This window comes from Momordica charantia (genome assembly GCF_013281855.1).
Source record: "Momordica charantia cultivar OHB3-1 chromosome 10 unlocalized genomic scaffold, Mcharantia_2.0 BLBB01000010.1, whole genome shotgun sequence".
Classification (NCBI taxonomy): domain Eukaryota; kingdom Viridiplantae; phylum Streptophyta; class Magnoliopsida; order Cucurbitales; family Cucurbitaceae; genus Momordica; species Momordica charantia.
In genome coordinates this window covers 13881981-13900583 of record NW_028275158.1, presented here as the reverse complement: position 1 = coordinate 13900583, position 18603 = coordinate 13881981, and the positions used below count along the sequence as shown (strand labels likewise).

Genomic DNA, 18603 nt, shown 5'->3' with positions numbered 1-18603 from the left:
GATTCTTGGATCTCTTGCCCGAATATGATCACATCAAGATAGTAGAGGTGTTCATGGATTATTTCTCAATATTTGGGGAAAGCTTCGCAATATGCATTGACAACTTGGAGGTTGTACTGAAGTGATGCGAAGAGACACAGAGAAGAGAACATGCACCTATCCATATGGAACTTTTGCATTCCGGCGTATGTAATGCTCTCATAACATTCTAAAGGTGTACGCTAGCGATATTCACAAACATGGTGGAGAGGACAGTAGAGGTATTCATGGATTATTTCTTAGCATTGGGGAAAACTTCGCAATATACATGGACAACTTTGACATTGTACTGAAGTGATGTGAAGAGATACACCTAGTGCAATGTCATTTTCATGGTAAAAGAAGGCATAGTGTTGGGACGTAGAATCTCAAGTTAGTGATGAGAGACTTAGAGAAGTCCAACTCCAAATATTTACAAGGTTTACTCAAAGCCTTGACAACATCAACGATTTTCTTCAAATGTTAAACACGTGTTCAAGGGCTTGAAAGACTATGGATTGATCACCAGCAGGGTTTCTCCCAAGGATTACTCAAAGTCTTTCTTCTTCATGGTGTGTTTACTACTGTTTGGCTTTGGGGTTGCAGTGGTTTTGGTGTTTCCGACGTGGTTGCTAGTTGACGATCGAAGGGTTTCTCCCATGGATTGATCACCAGCAGGGTTCCATGTTTTCGTGTTTACATCATTCAAGCAACTACATTATGCACCTACATGATGAATCATTTTGAAGAATATGCAACGCCAACCTTATTTCCTTTTAACTTCTGAAAAACATTGTTATGATGTTTATAGTTAGGGGGTCTGAGAGGTTTTTAATCTAATCCAAACAAGTCAGAGAGATTTGCTTTATCTCGATTTGTAATTTTTTTAGTCGGGACTGATAAAGTTATTAAAGTCATTTGGAATTAAATTTTTTTTTTAATTAAAAGGGTTAATTTAAATCATCTTCACTCTCACATAAAAATATAAAATAATAGTTTCCATGTCATTATGCTCTAATACTGTTCGGTAAAACTTTTAAAGATTGTTGAAAAATTGGAAAAAATCTAAAATAATGGAGAAGAATGAAAAAAATATATACCAGAAATTAGAGCTCAAATCCAAGTTTTGGAGTTCAAATTCGTGACTTTTTCTCCATTAGTTAACCATGATAAAGGATTATGAGATACTAAGAATTTGTATGGGGAATTGCAAGAATGCTGAAAAGAACCTCAAAAATCTCTGCATGGCTGCTATTTTATTTTATTATTATTATTATTATTTTATGATGGAGAGAGACTTTTCATTTAGAGGAACAAGCACATGAGCTACAAAAGAACGATTTCCCAAATGAGCGCCAGAGTATAATTATTATTATTAATTATATTAATTAGGTTGAGAAGAAATTTACACAAGACCAAATGATTGCTTAAATCATTGTTCAAGTAGGTATAATCTGTTAGGTTATATATATATATATGTGATAGATAATTAAGTAGATAAAATTACCGATTAGAATGAAATTAAATGTTCAAATTCCAACTCCCATATTTGTACTAAAATAAATGCAATCGTCCTAATTTTTAAACGACACAAGTACGATAGATATTAGATCATATTCACAATAAAAATGAACAAAAACTTCTAATTTGATTCAATAGTAGAAAATAGCTGATTACAAATCAACCTAATAAACTAGCAGTTGGGAAGAGGTTGCCTGTAGGGCTGCTTCTTGTCATTCAAGTCGAAGCAACTCAACTAGCAAGAGCAAAACATATACAAGACAAATTCACGAGGCTTTGCTAAGGCAGGTGAAAATTTTGCAAGAATGGAATATTGGCTAAAAGAAGAGCCTTCGACTCCGAGTCGGGGAAGCAGCTGGCGATAAGTTAAGAGGGAGGGTCGAAGTCTTGATGCTCTTTTCTTGCACTCCTCCACCGGCTTTATCAATCAGTTTTGAAGCCCTGGGGTCAGCTAAGAGTGTCTTCTGAAAGGACTGAGAGAATCCTGTTGCAATTATAGTTACATGGATTTCTCCACTGTACCTATCATCCACGACCGCCCCGAATATTATGTTTGCAGACGGATCTGCCAAACTCGTAACAACCTGCCCATTTTTGTTTCCCCAACAAAAAATCAGTTTATATTCAAACTCCAAACAATGCAAGAACGCGTAAGCCAGTTGACTAAATTAGAATCTTAAGCAATCCACATGATAAATTCAGATGCCAACAGTTCATAACCTGAGACACTCTGTTCACTTCCTGTAGAGTTATGTCCTTTCCCCCAGTAATGTTATATACTACTCCTGTAGCTGATTGAATGGATGATCCAATCAAGGGAGCCAAAGTTGCTTGCTCAGCTGCCTCTTCTGCGCGATTTTTGCTGGAGGAAACACCAACTCCGAGCATTGCAGTTCCCGAGTCTTTCATGACAGCTTTCACATCAGCAAAATCCACATTGACCAACCCCGGAATCTGTTAAAGGAGGAAGTGAATAGCAAAATAAATTAATAGGCAACTAGAAATAACACCAATGCATACTTTTTCCTGATTGAAAACCCAACTTCAAAAAGCAACAAGGAGATAAATTTCTTTTCCTCGTGGGAGACGCATCATCACTAGTCAAGTCCAGTTTTCTTAAAGTGTTTACAAAATATAAACATCAGGAAACAAAGAAATAGTTGAGGCCCACAACAAAGATTCGTTATGCACCATGCTCTACACAACCAAAGCATCAGTAGACCTGTTTATTAATAGTTCTATTACCAAGCTCGAACCAAATAATGGCCCAGCATATGGTAGCATAGCAATGGAGAGTGATAATCAGGAACTCTGTTATTCAATCAAGAGCACCCTGATAGAAGCCCACAAAGTTAGGCCGTACAATTTCAGCAGCAATTAGACCAAAGCACAAAGAATCCTGCCTTGCTTGGCTAGGCTCAAAAGCAAAGGAGCACGTAGATACGTATCCAACGTCCAGAGGCAAGAATTGATACAGCAATGTTTTTAAAAGCTTCGAAAACTGCATGCCTAGGTAAAGGCAAGGCACCCTCGAGCACGCACGCATGAAGCGCTGTGCCTACCCCAAAAGTACTGAGGTGTAAGGTGACATGAATATACCTTCAAATATTTTTTTTCTTTTAAGAAAAAGACATAATAGGTCAGCTAGAAGTCCTATTAGTCGCAATAAATATTAATTCTATATATATATATATATATATATATTTTTTTTTTAAGAAAAAGGCATAATAGAGGTCAGCTAGAAGTCCTATTAGTCTCCTTATTGTAACAAATTGACTTCACGCCTCCCTCAAGTAAGCTCTCTCTGTACCTATCTCTCTCTCTCTTCCTTAGTCTTTCACTCTCTCCTAAAACTCTCTCTCCAGCTTTATTTCTGCCTCTTTATGAACAGAGGTGTCTTAGTTATGCCACAAAGGACTTCAAAGAAGATGTCGAGGATTTATCCACCATGCTGTCCAAGTTATCAACAAAATGAAGTTACATTAAATGCACTCGGCTTCATTTATAACGAACTGAAGTTAACTCGTGTCATGCCATGGTTTAAGCTTTAGACTCCATAGACGGAACTTCTTTTTAGGATTACATTAAAGGAAGTCAAGTTACATCCAAGGAACTCAAGTTCCATTATATGAACTTAAGTGCATGTCAAACTTCATTTAGTGCAAGTCAATCATCAATTAATGGAACTACACCTCAAGCTTCTTCAAAGTTCAAACTACTTCAAGTAGAGTTTCATTTACTCTTAGTCGATGTACGCGCAAGCTGGCCCGAACACCAACGGGTAAGATGGGAAGATAAAAGACTTTGAAGGCTAAACAATAATTCCATTTCAGATTCAAGGTCATTTTTATTGTATTTTCAGTTTCAAACCTTTCATTTATCTCTTTTAAGTTACTGTTAAGGTAGTGGTTGTTGTGGTATATTAATGTACTTGAGAGTTACAACCCTTCAATTGTGTGGTTACTTTTAGGATTTGTTTTGGAGGCTATATGAAGCCTAGCTTATTCCCAATTCAGATTTGAGATTAGTTTGGAGTAAAATTTGAGCTTATTGAGTCATGAGCTTTTCCTTTGCATTTTGTGTTTTAGAATTGCATGCTAGATTTTTTGTGTTTTATAATTGCATGCTAGAATCATTAGAATAGCCTTGATCAAGCTCACTTGTAGAGTGATTCAAATCTTGAATTTAGAAACAACTCACTAGTGTGTGAGAGTACTAAAAGGGATATATTGGAAATATTATTAGTATATTAGTTGGGAGTTGGGACATTATGGTAATAAGTTAGGCGTGAGTTCGTTATAGAGGAAGTAGGAAGAGAGATAGCTCTCTCGAAAGGCTATTGATATTATAATATAAATATATTGCCACTTTCTTGTAATTCGACATCCAAACAAATTGGTATCAGAACAACAATTCTAGTCATGGGTCTTGAATTAGAGTTATTGCTGAAGTTACAAAGATGTTTGGTTGAAGAGAATGATCTTATGAAAAAAAAATGCAATAAGCAATAGAAGAAGTGCTATGGGGGATGGACGAAACACGAAATCGGTTTGCAGATTCAAATCAAAGAAGGACAAAAAGAGAAGAGAATTTTTTTTAATGAGAAACCAACCTTTTCATTGAGACAGATGAAAACAAAACATTGAACAATGGCAAAAAAAAAGTCCAACTGATAGTTACTAAACAACTTTGAAACTGTCTCCAAAAAGAGACATTAAATCTAATGAGATCCCAAACAGACTCCCCGTCTCTTTCCACTCCCCTAAAAATTCTATTATTTCTCTCCAGCCAAATCCCCCACAAGATAGCGAAGAAACAAGTTTGCCACAAAAAACTCTCTTTTTCACGAAAAGGAGGAGACCAAAGCACTTCCTCCAACACAGCCCCACACTCCCTATTACGGACCCAAGCCACCTCAAAGTTCTCAAAGAATCGCTCCCAAATGCCCTGGGAGACATGACAGTCCCACAAAAGATGAAATTCAAGCAAACCCATCCTAAATGCCAAGCTTGTTGGAGCGGAGAAATAGACATTAATCGTGCAAGGATCAACTTCAAGCGAACCCATCCTAAAGCTATTAGGGCTCTACAATCAGGGGCGAAAGGTGGCTGGAAGGCGGCGATCATACCTGAGGGCATCGATTGAAATGCAAGAGAAGACCGATCAAGTAAATCCATGTGTGTTTTGGTGCAAGGAACTCATGAATGCATACAAGATCTATCGACATCTAAACGTTGAGTCGCTGAAGGTGAGAGAAAAAAGTGATGGGTAAAAATGTCGAAAACAAGGCCAATGGCGGTGTAAACGTCGTTGATGGAAATTCCACAATAGAGATGGAGAAATAATATGGCAGAGAGGGAACGTCAAAATTCCAGCGAGCACATGGTCGAAATTTCAAGGCAGCCGGCAGGTGAAAAAGCAGCAACAGATGAAGTGGCAGAATGGGCGTAGGGGCGACAATGGAAAGGTAAGGTTCGTGGGAGAGAACTTACGAGGCTAGGGTAGGGCCAACAAATAAACTTCTTGGGTTTGGGACGGGGCTAAACCAAATTAAACGGGCGCAATTTGGTACAAATAAAGTACACCCTATTATATTTTTAAGAAGAGTAGGTTATTATTATTGATGGTTGGGCCAACAAATGCTTCAAGGCAGCACAACATAGATGGTCTTGGCAAGGGAAGAGAAGGGAGGCCAATCTTAGAGAACATCCTAGGGCTATGACCACTTCAAGGTACAACCTAACTAAAGCTTATGTTAGGGGATGGAGAACTTTCGGAAGCCAGCTCAACAAAATGGGCCAAATTTGAGGAAGCACATGTTGAAAGTTCCGACTTCAAAGGTAGATCGGGTTACTGGAGGTCGAATTACGGGCTTGTCCAGAATAAACAAAAGCACATTCTCTCATCTGGTAACCCTATTCGAACTCAACAACTCATGCCATCTATGGAATTGTGTCTACAAACTCTAGTACTGGGGGAGTGAGCAAATCCCAGAATCCATAATGGATGCCAAAATTTTCTTATTTCATTTTGGGTATTCGAAAGGTCTATGCTGTTTTGGACACAAAGTCCAGCAAAAATTGCAGTTTTCCTGAATCTATAGCGAAGAGAGACGAAAGTGGATGAAAGGAAATTGTTGGGCTGCAACTACAAGAGGTGATTCTTTATGTCCACTCTGGTATCATCATGAATTGGGAGTGGGGACATTTCAAGTCAAAAATCATTGAGATATGACCGAGAGTCTAATTTGGTAACTTCCTACTTGGGGAAATATGGAGTTGGGTGCAATGACACATTGAAGGGTAAAGGATACTTTTCGGTGTGACTGACTTGGGAACAACAAAACTAGCTTTTTGGATCATTTAGGCTGGTTTCTTTTGCCTGACGTTCATTGTTATTGTTCTACTGTTGCATCTATTATCATTGTAGGTTGGGGTTTTCAATGTGATTATTTTGTGCCTGTAATCCAAACCTTGAGGACAAGGTGTTCATTGTTATTGTTCTACTGTTGCATCTATTATCATTGTAGGTTGGGGTTTTCAATGTGATTATTTTGTGCCTGTAATCCAAACCTTGAGGACAAGGTGTCTTTGAAGGACGGAGTAATATGAGTACTAATAGGGATATATTGAGAATATTATTAGTATATTAGTTGGGGGCATTATAGTAATTAGTTATGGGTGAGGAATTTGGGAGAGAGATAGCCCTCTATTGCAGTGTTTTCGAGGCGCAAGGCGCACCTCAAGGCGACGCCCGAGTCAAGCAAAGCGCACCTTTTATTTATATATATATATATATATGAAATTTCAAAGTTATAAAAAATTAAATAAGATTAAACAGTAAATATATCAAATAAAATAAAGAAAATAGCCCTTCTCAAGAATAAATAGATAAAATAATGAAAAGAGGTAAAAATATTAACTTAAATCTTTTAAAACTTAAAACATTTAAAAAATAATTTAATATTTAAATAAAAGTTCACTTAAATTAAGAAAAAAATATATAAAAATTTCAAAAGTTTTTATATCGTAAAACACAATGGCAATAACCCATTTAAGCTGCCATCTATTTATTTGTCACCATGCATGGCACTAGCACTAAATGTTCTTGAAAATAATACCGTGCATGGCCCTCATTTAATGCTTCTTGAAAATGTAATTCTGCCTTTTGCTTTTCTCCCTCTTTTCTTATTTTTATTCTCTTTGCATCTGAATCTTCTTCTTCCTAATTTTGACACTTCTTCTTTTCACTCTTCTACTTTTTATTCTTATTTCTTCAACTCTTCATTCTTCTTCCATCCTAATGTTTTTCTTTTTAATTTCGACAATCCACGGAGGCAAATAATGTTGGCAAATAAGTAGGCAAACAAAAGACAAAGAAGAAGAAGCTATCAAGGAGAATTTGGATAATTTTTAGGATTTTTCATTTGAGGTCGGCTTTTTGTGCACCCGCCTTCAACGAGGTGATCGCCTTGCCTCAGGCGAGAGGCGCACCAAGGCGAGCACCCGATTGAAGGTGCTCACCTGGGCACCTTGCAAGGCGCACCTAGGCGAAATAGCCTCGCCTCTCACCTGAGGCGAGCGACTGCGCCTCAAAATCACTGATATTGATATTGTAATATAATTATATTGTCTCTTTCTTGTAATCGGGATCCTAACGAAGTGTTCTTTACTCATGATTTTATCATCAAAGTAATGTAATAGTGTAATAGGGAACACAACTTTGAAGTCACTAACCCCACAGTAAGAGGGTTAATTTTAAGAATAATGTAGTTTTAACCATGGTATTAAATATCCGCCAACATGTCGACATTCCCATGTATCCATAGGTTCGACATCGATATTAGGGGTAAATCGACATTTCTATCGTATTATAAAAAAATCGACATCATTTATTAGTTATTACAATATACACTATATTAGTTCAGGGTTTGCAAAGGGCCTCTGAATGAAAACTGAGAATACCCTGAAGCTCTCTCCGCACCCTCCCCCCTCAGCACCTCTCCGCCACTCCACCCACCCCCACCGACCCACCGCCACCACCAATGGACCTCCCTCCCTCTAACCTCTCTCACTGGTTCCCTCTCCCAACAGACTTCTACCACCAACCATCATGAGCATTTGGAACTACCCCACCCGAAAAACCACCATAGAAAAGAAAACATTCACCATCAAGCTTGACGACCACTATAGGGGAGGTCGTGCCTGATTATCTGAGATTGGCAAGGATTAAACTTACTCCCTCTCTCTCTCACTTGGGCCTCCATCTCCTGGCCTACCTCCACCATCAAGCTGTTAGTTGACTCAACTCTCAACCACAAGTTCATTATCAAGCTCTTAGTTGACTCAACTCTCAACCACAAGTTCTTTAAGGAACATCGAAATGATGACTACACTATCTGGACGGAGAAACTTAACAAAAGAGGATATTGGGTGGAGATCTGATACAAGCTGGACAACAATGGTGGAAAGAACAGTCTATGCTCCCATCTGGCATTGATAAGGATGGAGAGCTTTCTTCAATCTTCTCCTTGACTACCCGACCGTTGACACTTGACAGAACAACAGAGCTTCGCCAGACCTCTTCACCCCACTTCCCCCAATCATAAGGGAACACCAAGTCTGATGGGCACACCACTGGCTTCCCCCCCCCCCCCCCCCCCCACCACAACCATTCCCACCCACCCATCCAGAGACTTCGTCTTCCCGCCAACACCTTCTCACCACCGACTCATCCTCAAAATCAACTTTGTTTCCGGAGATTTTTGCTTGAAGTCGATGTGTGATTGTGCAACGTCACTCTTTCCATGATGATTGGCTTTCCATCATCCGAACTTTACAAGAGACAATGAGTGATTTATGTTCCCCAAGCCCCATATATGCAGACAAAACTCTCCTCAGATTCGAGGACAACTAACAATCTATCAACCTTACTAAAATTGCCGAGTGGCAAACTGTCGGACCCCACAAACTCCACTTTATCCGATGGAACTCCAAGAACGTTAATTCCAACTGCCAAGTCCCTTCCTACGAGGGATGGATTATCATTTGGGACCTTCCCCTTCACTTATGGAATGACACCGTTGTTCCCTTTATTGGGAACAAATGTGGCGGCTTCTTGGAAATTTCTTGACCTCCTCCAGCCTCCAAGACCTCATGGAACTGAAGATTAAAGTCAAAAGCAATGATACCGGCTTCATCTCAGAAATGATCGAGATCCCCCCTTCTCTCACACATGAAGGCCCCATCCTGATTCACATCTATCCTTCCTTCACTACGAAGCATCTTATCGGAAGTCGTCGCACCAGACTGGATTCACAGAGACCCCACCTTCGGATCTCCGGAAAATCATTACCCCGACAACGAACTCCTGCCGGCAACGGACTCCTGGCGGAACCCATAGCCAAGAAACAAGCTCGGGTGAACAAATCGAAGACTGGAACCAGAGAGTTGAAGAATCTTTCATCCTCTATCAATTACGAGAAGAGAAAGCTTCTCAAGGGGGGGCCTTCTACCATTAAATGATGCTCTTTTCCAAGAATGTCGAGGAGTTGGGCTCATGGAAGAAGAGAGCGATGATTAAGCAAACTATTTCCCACCTTAATCCAAACTTGGTGATCTTACAAGAGACCAAACTTTCCAGCATTAACGCTCTCATCATCAAATCCCTTTGGAGCTCTCATGGGATTAACTGGACTGCCCTTAATGCCAACGGAACTACTGGAATCCTTATCCTTTGGAACAATCCTGACTTCTCCATGACTGAGGTTATTGAAGGTACCTTCTCCCTCTCTTTAAACTTTTGTTTAGCTGATGGCTCTTCTTTCTGGATCACAGGCATATATGGTCCCTCTACCTCTAAATCACGCCATCTTTTTTGGAAAGAGCTTCAAGATCTATCTTATCTTTGTGATAATCATTGGATTATGGGGGGAGATTTCAATGTACCTAGATGGTCTTGGGAGAAATCGCATGGCAGACCCCTCACTAGAAGTATGAGACTCTTCAACTCCTTCATTGAGGAATTGGACCTCACTGATATCCCCTTGAGCAATGGGAAGCACACCTGGTCGAACAATAGGCACTTCTCCCTCGTTGATAGATTCTTCCTCTCTAATGGCTGCCTCAGTAAATTTGGTTTGTCTCTAGTTGAGAGATTGGACAGAACCACCTCTGACAATTTCCCCAGTCTCCACCTCTGACAATTTCCCCAGTCTCCACCTCTGACAATTTCTCCAGTCTCCTGGACTTAATTTGGCCAAAACAACTAAGGCCCGACACTCTTTAGATTTGAGAACATGTGGTTGGCCCATAAATCCTTCAAACCCCTCCTCGAAAGCTGGTGGAGCAGCAACCCCATCCATGGCTAGTCTAGTCAAGGATGATGAAACTCAAGTCCCTTAAACATGCCTTGAGGGCATGGAACACATAACAGTTTGGGTGCTTGAACTCTCGCAAAGACAGCCTCACCAAGCTTCTGAAATCCCTCGATAACACAGGACACTGTCCTCTCACAATAACTCAAATACTGGAAAGGAACAAGGTCAGAGAAGATCTCCTTTCGCTGGCTGCTAAGGAAGAAATCCATTGGAGCCAAAGATGCAAACAGACTTGGTTGAGGAAGGGGGACGAAAATACTAAATTCTTCCACATATACCTAACCAACAAAAGGAGCACTATCACAAAAATACTATCCAGTGAAGCCACCAGTTTAACACAAATAAAAGACGTTGAAGGTGATTCCTTTGATTTCTACACTGCCCTCTACACTAGGAAGGAAGGACAACATTTCCACCCCACAAATCTTCCATGTGACCCCGATCACTCCCGAAAATAGCTCCATGCTAGAGCAAGCCTTCAAAGAAAAAAAAAATCCAGCAAGCTGTAGGAAGCACATAAACGCTAAAAATGGCAAAGTGTCGGTGTCGGACAACAACACATTTCGACACGCATCTGACATGCACCCAACATGCTAATTAGGGTGTCTTTTTTTCAGTCAGCTACAAGCAACATTGTGGAACACAGCGGGGACACGGGAGGGACACACGCAGCATTAAGGGAAATTTAAAAAAATCCAGCCATAATATTAGGCCCAGCCCAACCCACTAGGGTTGTCTTTTTAGTTTTTTCTTTAGGCTCCCAGCCATTTTCTCCTCTCCTCCGTTTCTTCTTCTTCATTTCGTTTTCCTATTCTCCTCCATTTCTCCTTCATATCTTCTTCATCATAATGTAATATTAAATATTGATAATATGTCAAAATATGCACATAAGATTAATGTGTCACTGGCATGTAAATTTGACGTGCTGTCAGGTCTGTGGCGTGTCGTATTCGTGTTGCGTGTCAGTGTCTGTACTTCGTAGCTTTTCATGATGCTTTGCAATAGAGAATTGAAATCACCCTCATGAGTCAGCCTGCACTTTGACCTTTAGCTTTCAATATATCTCATTCTTAAAGGGGGCAATTCATCTAGGTTCTTATTTAGGCTCACCACAACACCTTGAGGTATCCCTTAATGTTTTGTGGTATTCAAAAAAAGCAAAATAGTCCCAAGGCAATACAAGCAAAAAACCAAGCTATTCAAGAGGGCTGGGAACCTCTCCTAACAACCTATCCAAGGACAACACTAAAATATACATAACCCACCCCAAGGTCCCCCCAACCTGTAATTCCCTTCTGTTATATAAATAATCGAGTACTGGACTCTATCATTTTGGTATCAGAGCAATGAATTCTGGGCATGGTGACGAGAATGGAATCGAGGGTAGAAGCCGTTGAACAACAGTTGTCTGGAGTAGATTCGGCTGTCGAAGATAGTAAGGATTATTTGAAGGAGATGACCTTGTTCAAGGAAGAAATGCGCTTATGGATGACGGCTGTCGCACAGAAAATTGGAATTGACGAGAAGAATGGAGATAGTAAAGGAAAGGGGCCTGAAAAAGAGCTCGAGATGGGGGAAAAGACACCGATGAGTGCAGCGACATCAAGCGATGGGTCTAACCAACTCACGAACGCCCTTGCGCCAGTGTTTGACCTTCGATTGCGGAAACTCGAAGTGCCCGTGTTTGACGGAGAAAACCCGGATGGTTGGTTGCATCGGGTTGCACGATATTTCGTCATCAATCGATTGGCTGATAATGAAAAGTTGGAGGCGACGATCATGTGTTTGGAAGGAGAAGCTTTATTATGACATCAATGGGAAGAGACACAAAGACCGATTCTGACTTGGGAGGAATTCCAGATCCTCTTACTTCAGCGATTCCGTCCGACGATGGAAGGCAGCTTGTGTGATTGATTTGTGGCAATCCGGCAAGAAACGACGGTTAGATTACCGGCGGCGTTTCGAAGAAGCAGTGGGTCTAATTGATGGGGTACCTACGTTTGTCCAGGAGAGTTTATTTCCCAATGGGCTTAAAAGAGGAAATCAGGAAGGAGGTTAGGGTTTTAAAACCCAATGGGCTTAAAGCTGTAATGCAATTGGCCCAATTAATAGAGGATAAGAATTCGAAAGGCCCCACACAAGGAGAAACGGTAAAGCCTAGCGGGTCAACATCTGGGTCGGCCCGAACCGTCTCCTTTAGCCCTACCCGATCTTCATCGGCGCATCACCTACAGATGGCTACGAAGGGGACAGAAAAATCGACAAACCCAAGGTCTTTTCGACGGCTTTCTGATGCTGAACTGAAAATGAAACGAGAGAAGGGCCTATGTTATCGTTGAAAATGAAGCAGACTTTCACCATCAAAAGTTACTGTTTTCTTATTCTTTCTACACCATACCCATTTGCTCTCTATTTGAGATCTAACTTAAGCATCGAATTGCATTTGGTAGAGCATCATACTAGTATTAGATTTCTGTGGGTAAGCATCAGGACTTTGGACAAGAAAATGTATCTGGCACCTACATGGACCTCACCCAAAAACCAACATCAACAATTGGCGTCATCTGATAACTCCTTAAAAGAGAGTTATTTTGATAGAATTCTAAGTTAAATTTAGCATAAATTTGAGGGTCCTGGTCATAATAACGTCACATCAAAATTTTCGTGAGGTATATTGGTGTGGCATGCGCCAGGATGTCCGCCGCTATTGCGCTGAATGTTCGGTGTGCCAGCAAGCTAAATATCTTTCATTGGCACCGGCAGGGTTGTTACAACCGTTACCCATACCGGATCGTGTTTGGGAAGATGTATCCATGGATTTTGTTGAAGGGCTCCCACATTCTGAGGGATATAACTCGATATTGGTCGTGGTCAATCGTTTGTCAAAGTATAGCCACTTCCTCGCCCTCAAACATCCTTTTACTACTGTGACTGTGGCCCAGGTTTTTGTTCGGAAAGTAGTGCGCCTACATGGTATACCCCACAGCATTGTATCTGACCGTGATAAAGTTTTTACCAGCCTATTTTGGGAGGAATTATTTCGGTGTGCTGGGACCAGTTTACGGCGGAGCTCTTCCTACCACTCATAAACCGACGGCCAAACCGAGGTAGTAAACCGCTGCCCTGAATCCTATTTACGTTGCTTTACCATGACCACACCTTCAAAGTGGTTTAAATGGCTTGCGTGGCCGAATTTAGCTACAACACTTCCTTTCATACCTCCACGAAGATGTCTCTATTTGAGGTGGTTTATGGGCGTCCACCCCCCTAAACCCCTGTGTCCGCCGTCGACCAGCAGCTACATGAGAGGGATGAGATGATTCATCGGTTGAAAGATTGCCTACGAGCTGCCCAACAACGTATGCTGACACAGGCCAACACCAAACGCCGGGATGTGGAATTTGACATCGGAACATTGGTGTATCTGATGCTTCGGCCCTATCGTCAGCATAGCTTGCATCCTCACTCCAATGCTAAGCTAGCCCCCGTTTTGTTGGCCCGTTTCATATCCTTGAGCGTGTAGGACCCGTGGCTTACCGGTTGGCACTTCCGAAATGGGCTACGATCCACCCCGTATTCCATGTTTCTCAGTTGCGAAGGGTTGTTAGTCATACGTTCCCCGTGATTCCTTTTCCAAAGCATTTGGGGAAGATGGTGTGGTAGCAGTTACGCCAATGGAGATACTTGGAGTTCGGACAAATGTCAACCCGACTGCTGGTTTGGAGGTCCTCGTTCGCTGGGAAGGGGGAACCATGGAGGATGCCACTTGGGAACCATCAGAAACTATTCAGACTCAGTTTCCAGATTTTCACCTTGAGGACAAGGTGTCTTCGTGGCAGGCGGGTAATGATAGACCCCCGATCATCAGGACATATGCGAGGAAGAAGGGTAATAGAGGGAAAGAGAATGTTAGTGTGCGCCCGAGTTAGTTAGAGGGCATTTTTGACATTGAGTGAGTAATAGTAGGGTTGGTTATATAGTCAGCTATCATAGAGGGGTGGGGTATCTTTTAGGCTAATGCTTGTGAGTAGTATAGGAGAGGATTGGGAGCTCTCGAAATCTCCCTCAACCTATAATTCCCTTCTGTCATATAAATAATAGAGTACTGGACTCTATCATCTTCCTAACTAACTGAGAGTGAAATCCCTTCGTTGCCCCTCCTAGAGTACGTATAAATAATTGGGATGTCTATTATAGAGCAGTTTCTCTATTTTTATTATTTTTAAAACTAAGAACCAGCCAGAATTCATCCATTCATCTACATACAAAATACGAAAAGAATATATTTATATCAAAAATACTTCTCACCCTGCTTCAAAAATAAAATAAAATTCTCACCGTAATTATATCAGAAATTCCTTGCACTCCTTGACGTAGGACATCATCAGCAAGAAGGAAAGCATCTTGAAGGGGTGTTTGTTCATCAGCAATATCAAGCAGCCGATCATTGGGGATTACAATAAGAGTGTCAACATTTTTCTGTAGTTTTTCAATGGCCTCCAGTGCCTGAAAAGAAGTAAACATTAAAATATAAGAACAAAATGAAGTCAAATTTTTTCATATCACTGAATGAAAATAGGTCTGTCCTCCATGTCCTCCAAAAGGGAGTGAGATTTCAAATACAACAGTTGTTTACATGAAAGCATCATGTAAAAACAGTAGCCAGCTTATTCCATACCTTGCAACCAACCAAGCCCCCAAAAGCCAAAACAAATACCATTGACTTATTGGATATTACTAATAAACAGCGTCCAACAATATAAATCTATGGTGTTTCTTACCACCCCGAAACCCAAAAGAAAGGTGTCCATTGAAGCATAAAACCGAAGACTACGCCTTATTTACACTATTTGCATTTTACTTAAGGTAACAAAAGGAAACACCACATACTTCTCTTTTTTTGGATAAGAAACACCACATACTTCTCAGATGCACACCACAAAAAAAAAATGTTAAAATTTCATACATCCTTAAGATGATCTAAGTCCAAGAGAGAGGGGGAAGATGTTGAGTCCATTTAGTCTAAAAGGAAACTGTCAATTAAAAGCAATCATTGTCCGCTTTAGAAAAGGAAATAACCTACCTGCAAGGATCGTTTTCTTCCTTCAAAACTGAATGGAAAAGTAACCACACCAACAGTGAGGTAACCTGCCTCTTTTGAAATTTGGGCGACAACTGGGGCTGCACCTGACCCAGTGCCTCCACCCATACCTGCTGTTATAAAAACAAGATCAGAGCCCTTGAGAGCAGTAGCTATCGCTTCTTTTGATTCTTCTGCCGCTTGTTCCCCTAAATTGGGATTTCCACCAGTACCTGCATCTCTATCAGGAAACAAATCAACGAAAGTCAAAGACATTCACTAATATGCATCAACTACTCAAGTCACGAGGATACTTAGTCACATGAACTTCATAACACATCCCCCAGAGGCCAAAAGAACCAAAAGAAAAATCAAAGTTCCTGACCTAGACCACGTGTCAGAAGCTCTCCAATTTGAAGTGGATTCTCAGCGGCAGACTGTAGTAAAGCTTGAGAATCCGTGTTTATAGCATAGAAATCAACACCCTGACACAAAACTCAATAACCGCAGGAATCAGTCTCCGTTTATACCCTAGCAACAAATATTAATTCAAGCACACACTACACGAGGGAAAAAAACAAATAAATTTCAACGTCATTGCATGATATCAACGTTTATTACAAACCCAGTCATCAAAGCATTCCGAGTTCCAGAAACTAATAAAGTTGATCAATAGATCCAATCAATAATTTAATTTTACATAGACGCTAAGGAAGAAGATTATCCATTGCAAGAAGACGTAAGAAACTACTAGCTCCATATGTACATGCCGAAGATCTACTGCCAAATAAAAAATGGGTGAACCTCTAATCTTGCAGATTACAATGAACTAAAATCAATAATGGGCTTCAGATAAGGAATGCACAAATTTACACGAACTTCCACTCGTGTTTGCACTCAAATTTGAAAATGTTGAACTTCAAGTGAAATTTATAGAATGCGAAGAGGAAAGCAACCTTCAAGCCGCTGCCAATCATGCGATTAACGGCATTGTTGCCGCCTCCACCAACCCCTACTACTTTAATCTTGGCCGACTCCATAGGTGAAAATGAGCAACTCACAACGCCAACTTGGTGTCTTCTAGATGGGCATTTCCGCTGGGCATTAGGAGAAGACGATAACGACGGCAAGTTGGAGGGAAAGAAGGACCCCTTATGATAAAACTGAGGGCGAATTGAAGAAGTTGATAATAAACCCTTCGGATTTGTGAGTTGAAAAGTTGCCATAATCGGAGAGCTCTTACAGTTTCGAGTCCCCCCGGAATGGAAGACGTCCAGAGAAGGATGGGTTTTAGGGTTTTAGAAAAACGAAAATATTATCATTCTGATTCAACTGGCTAACGTCAGTCATTCAACGGAACAAGCTGCAAAACGCGAAACGTTATCTTTACCAGAACTGACTTTTTTTTTTTTTTTTGAAAACATGCTTCCTTTGTTTCTTACCAAAAAAAATGACAAATTATTATTATTACTGTACTTAAAAAAAAAATTTTAAGGGACTGATAAATTATATTTTTGTTCTTGCCTTTCGGTTTGATTTTTATTTGGTCTAAATTTTAGAAATGACATTTTAATCTCAAAAATTGAAAATAATTTTAAATGGACCTGTTGAGATGAAGAAATGACGATGCTTGGAGTGACGATTTATTAACGAAGTGTCAATTTTTACGTCTTTTATAGTATCCTAGTTTTGACACATGCATGTGATAAAGTAATCTTGGTTTTTTAAAAATTTACGTCTTTTATAGTATCCTAGTTTTGACACATGCATGTGATAAAGTAATCTTGGTTTTTTAAAAAAAATAAATAGGTATGAAATGATCATTTATATTTACAAGAAAATAAATATTCCATGAAATATGTATCTTTAAATTTTCTTTTTGAAAAAAATGAAAGGTTTTTTTTATGAATTTAAAAAGTCTATTTTAATTTTTAGTGGCCATTAATATTTTAAATGTGGTTGTTACTTAGTGATTCTTTTATATATAATTTTGCCATCACTATTTTATCAAAAGTTAGTATGTGAGAGAGGAATTTTGAGCAAACATGATTTTAGATAGCCGTAATTAGCACTTATATCTAATCAATAGGTCATAAGTTTTAATCCCTTCATCCCTATTAGAAGCATTTTGATGAGTGAGTGGGAGAAGGTGAGAATTTGGATGAGTGGTAGAAATACAAAAATAGAGTTAAACGAGGGATAGATGAGTAGGAGAGAGGCTTAGGAGTTGAGAGAGATACCAACTTGAAAGAGAGATGGGTCGAAGAGAGAGTAACTCGAGTATTATTTAAAAATGATGGATAATATATACTATACATAAAAGCTATGGAGGACAATCTTTACCTTCCATTTTTCTCCTCAACTTTTTAATATATATTCATTTTACCTTTCAAAGTTCTACAGAACGCGACTGTTCGGATCAAGGGTATCGGTTGAGATAAGTTAATCTAAAAGAGTTGCAACTGTTTGACAAAGTGATGCATCCATCTGTGTATAGGTGTGATTAGAAACTATTTATAAAAGAAAATAAAACTAAGTACTTTTCGAGACACTGTAACTCTTTCCTTAAAGAGAGAGAATTGTGTGGCTTTGCAGAAACTGGTGGTGCAAGTGATTCATAATGATAATGATAGAAGTAATAAGAATGAGAGTTGTGGAAATTTGAGACTTCCGTCAACGATGATGAAAACAACGTTGGTGTCATATTTTTGCGATCGAAGTTTTATTTATTTACTTTTTTTATTGTTGGTCAATCATATATATGAACTTAGATATCTATTATCCTATTTTAAATGGTTAAATATGGTTCTAAATGGTTACCGATGGTTCAGTTCAAATCTTTATTTAAAAAATCTGTTTTTTATAATGCATCGGTTGATTTAAAAATTTTTCTTTTCATTTTTCGTTATTTTTTTTAGAAAACTCTTCATTTTTCTTCATTATTCTTTCATTTGCATTTGATTTTTGCTTTACAAACCGCGATACGCCTCAAGGACCAATCAAGACGCTGTTGTAGCCCCTATTCCCGGGGCATTGTGAAGCAAAGGATCTTGGTGGTCTCCATGGATCCTTGGTGTGACATAATACTCCCAGTGGGCGTCTCGGA

At 39.8% G+C, this 18603-nt stretch overlaps 1 protein-coding gene across 1 annotated transcript; it reads right to left on the bottom strand.

Moving 5' to 3' along the window:
• Nucleotides 1-1647: 1647 nt before the first annotated feature.
• Nucleotides 1648-16837, bottom strand: FTSZ1-1 (homolog of bacterial cytokinesis Z-ring protein FTSZ 1-1). The gene is made up of 6 exons (XM_022301422.2): nucleotides 16454-16837; nucleotides 15883-15982; nucleotides 15501-15730; nucleotides 14756-14923; nucleotides 2260-2493; nucleotides 1648-2123 (listed from the first exon to the last, which is right to left on the bottom strand). The coding sequence occupies exons 1-6, from the start codon at nucleotides 16721-16723 to the stop codon at nucleotides 1857-1859; spliced, it is 1269 nt and encodes a 422-aa protein (XP_022157114.1). The 5' UTR covers nucleotides 16724-16837; the 3' UTR covers nucleotides 1648-1856.
• Between the last annotated feature and the right edge of the window lie 1766 nt (nucleotides 16838-18603).

Bases quoted from the DNA above. Each gene is read 5' to 3' on its own strand.
- FTSZ1-1 (XM_022301422.2), bottom strand. From the start codon at position 16,723: ATGGCAACTTTTCAACTCACAAATCCGAAGGGTTTATTATCAACTTCT. The intron at 15,983-16,453 runs GTTGCTTTCCTC...GTTTTGTGTCAG, and splicing joins TGATTGGCAGCGGCTTGAAG to GGTGTTGATTTCTATGCTAT. The intron at 14,924-15,500 runs GTAGGTTATTTC...ACTTCTTTTCAG, and splicing joins GAAGAAAACGATCCTTGCAG to GCACTGGAGGCCATTGAAAA.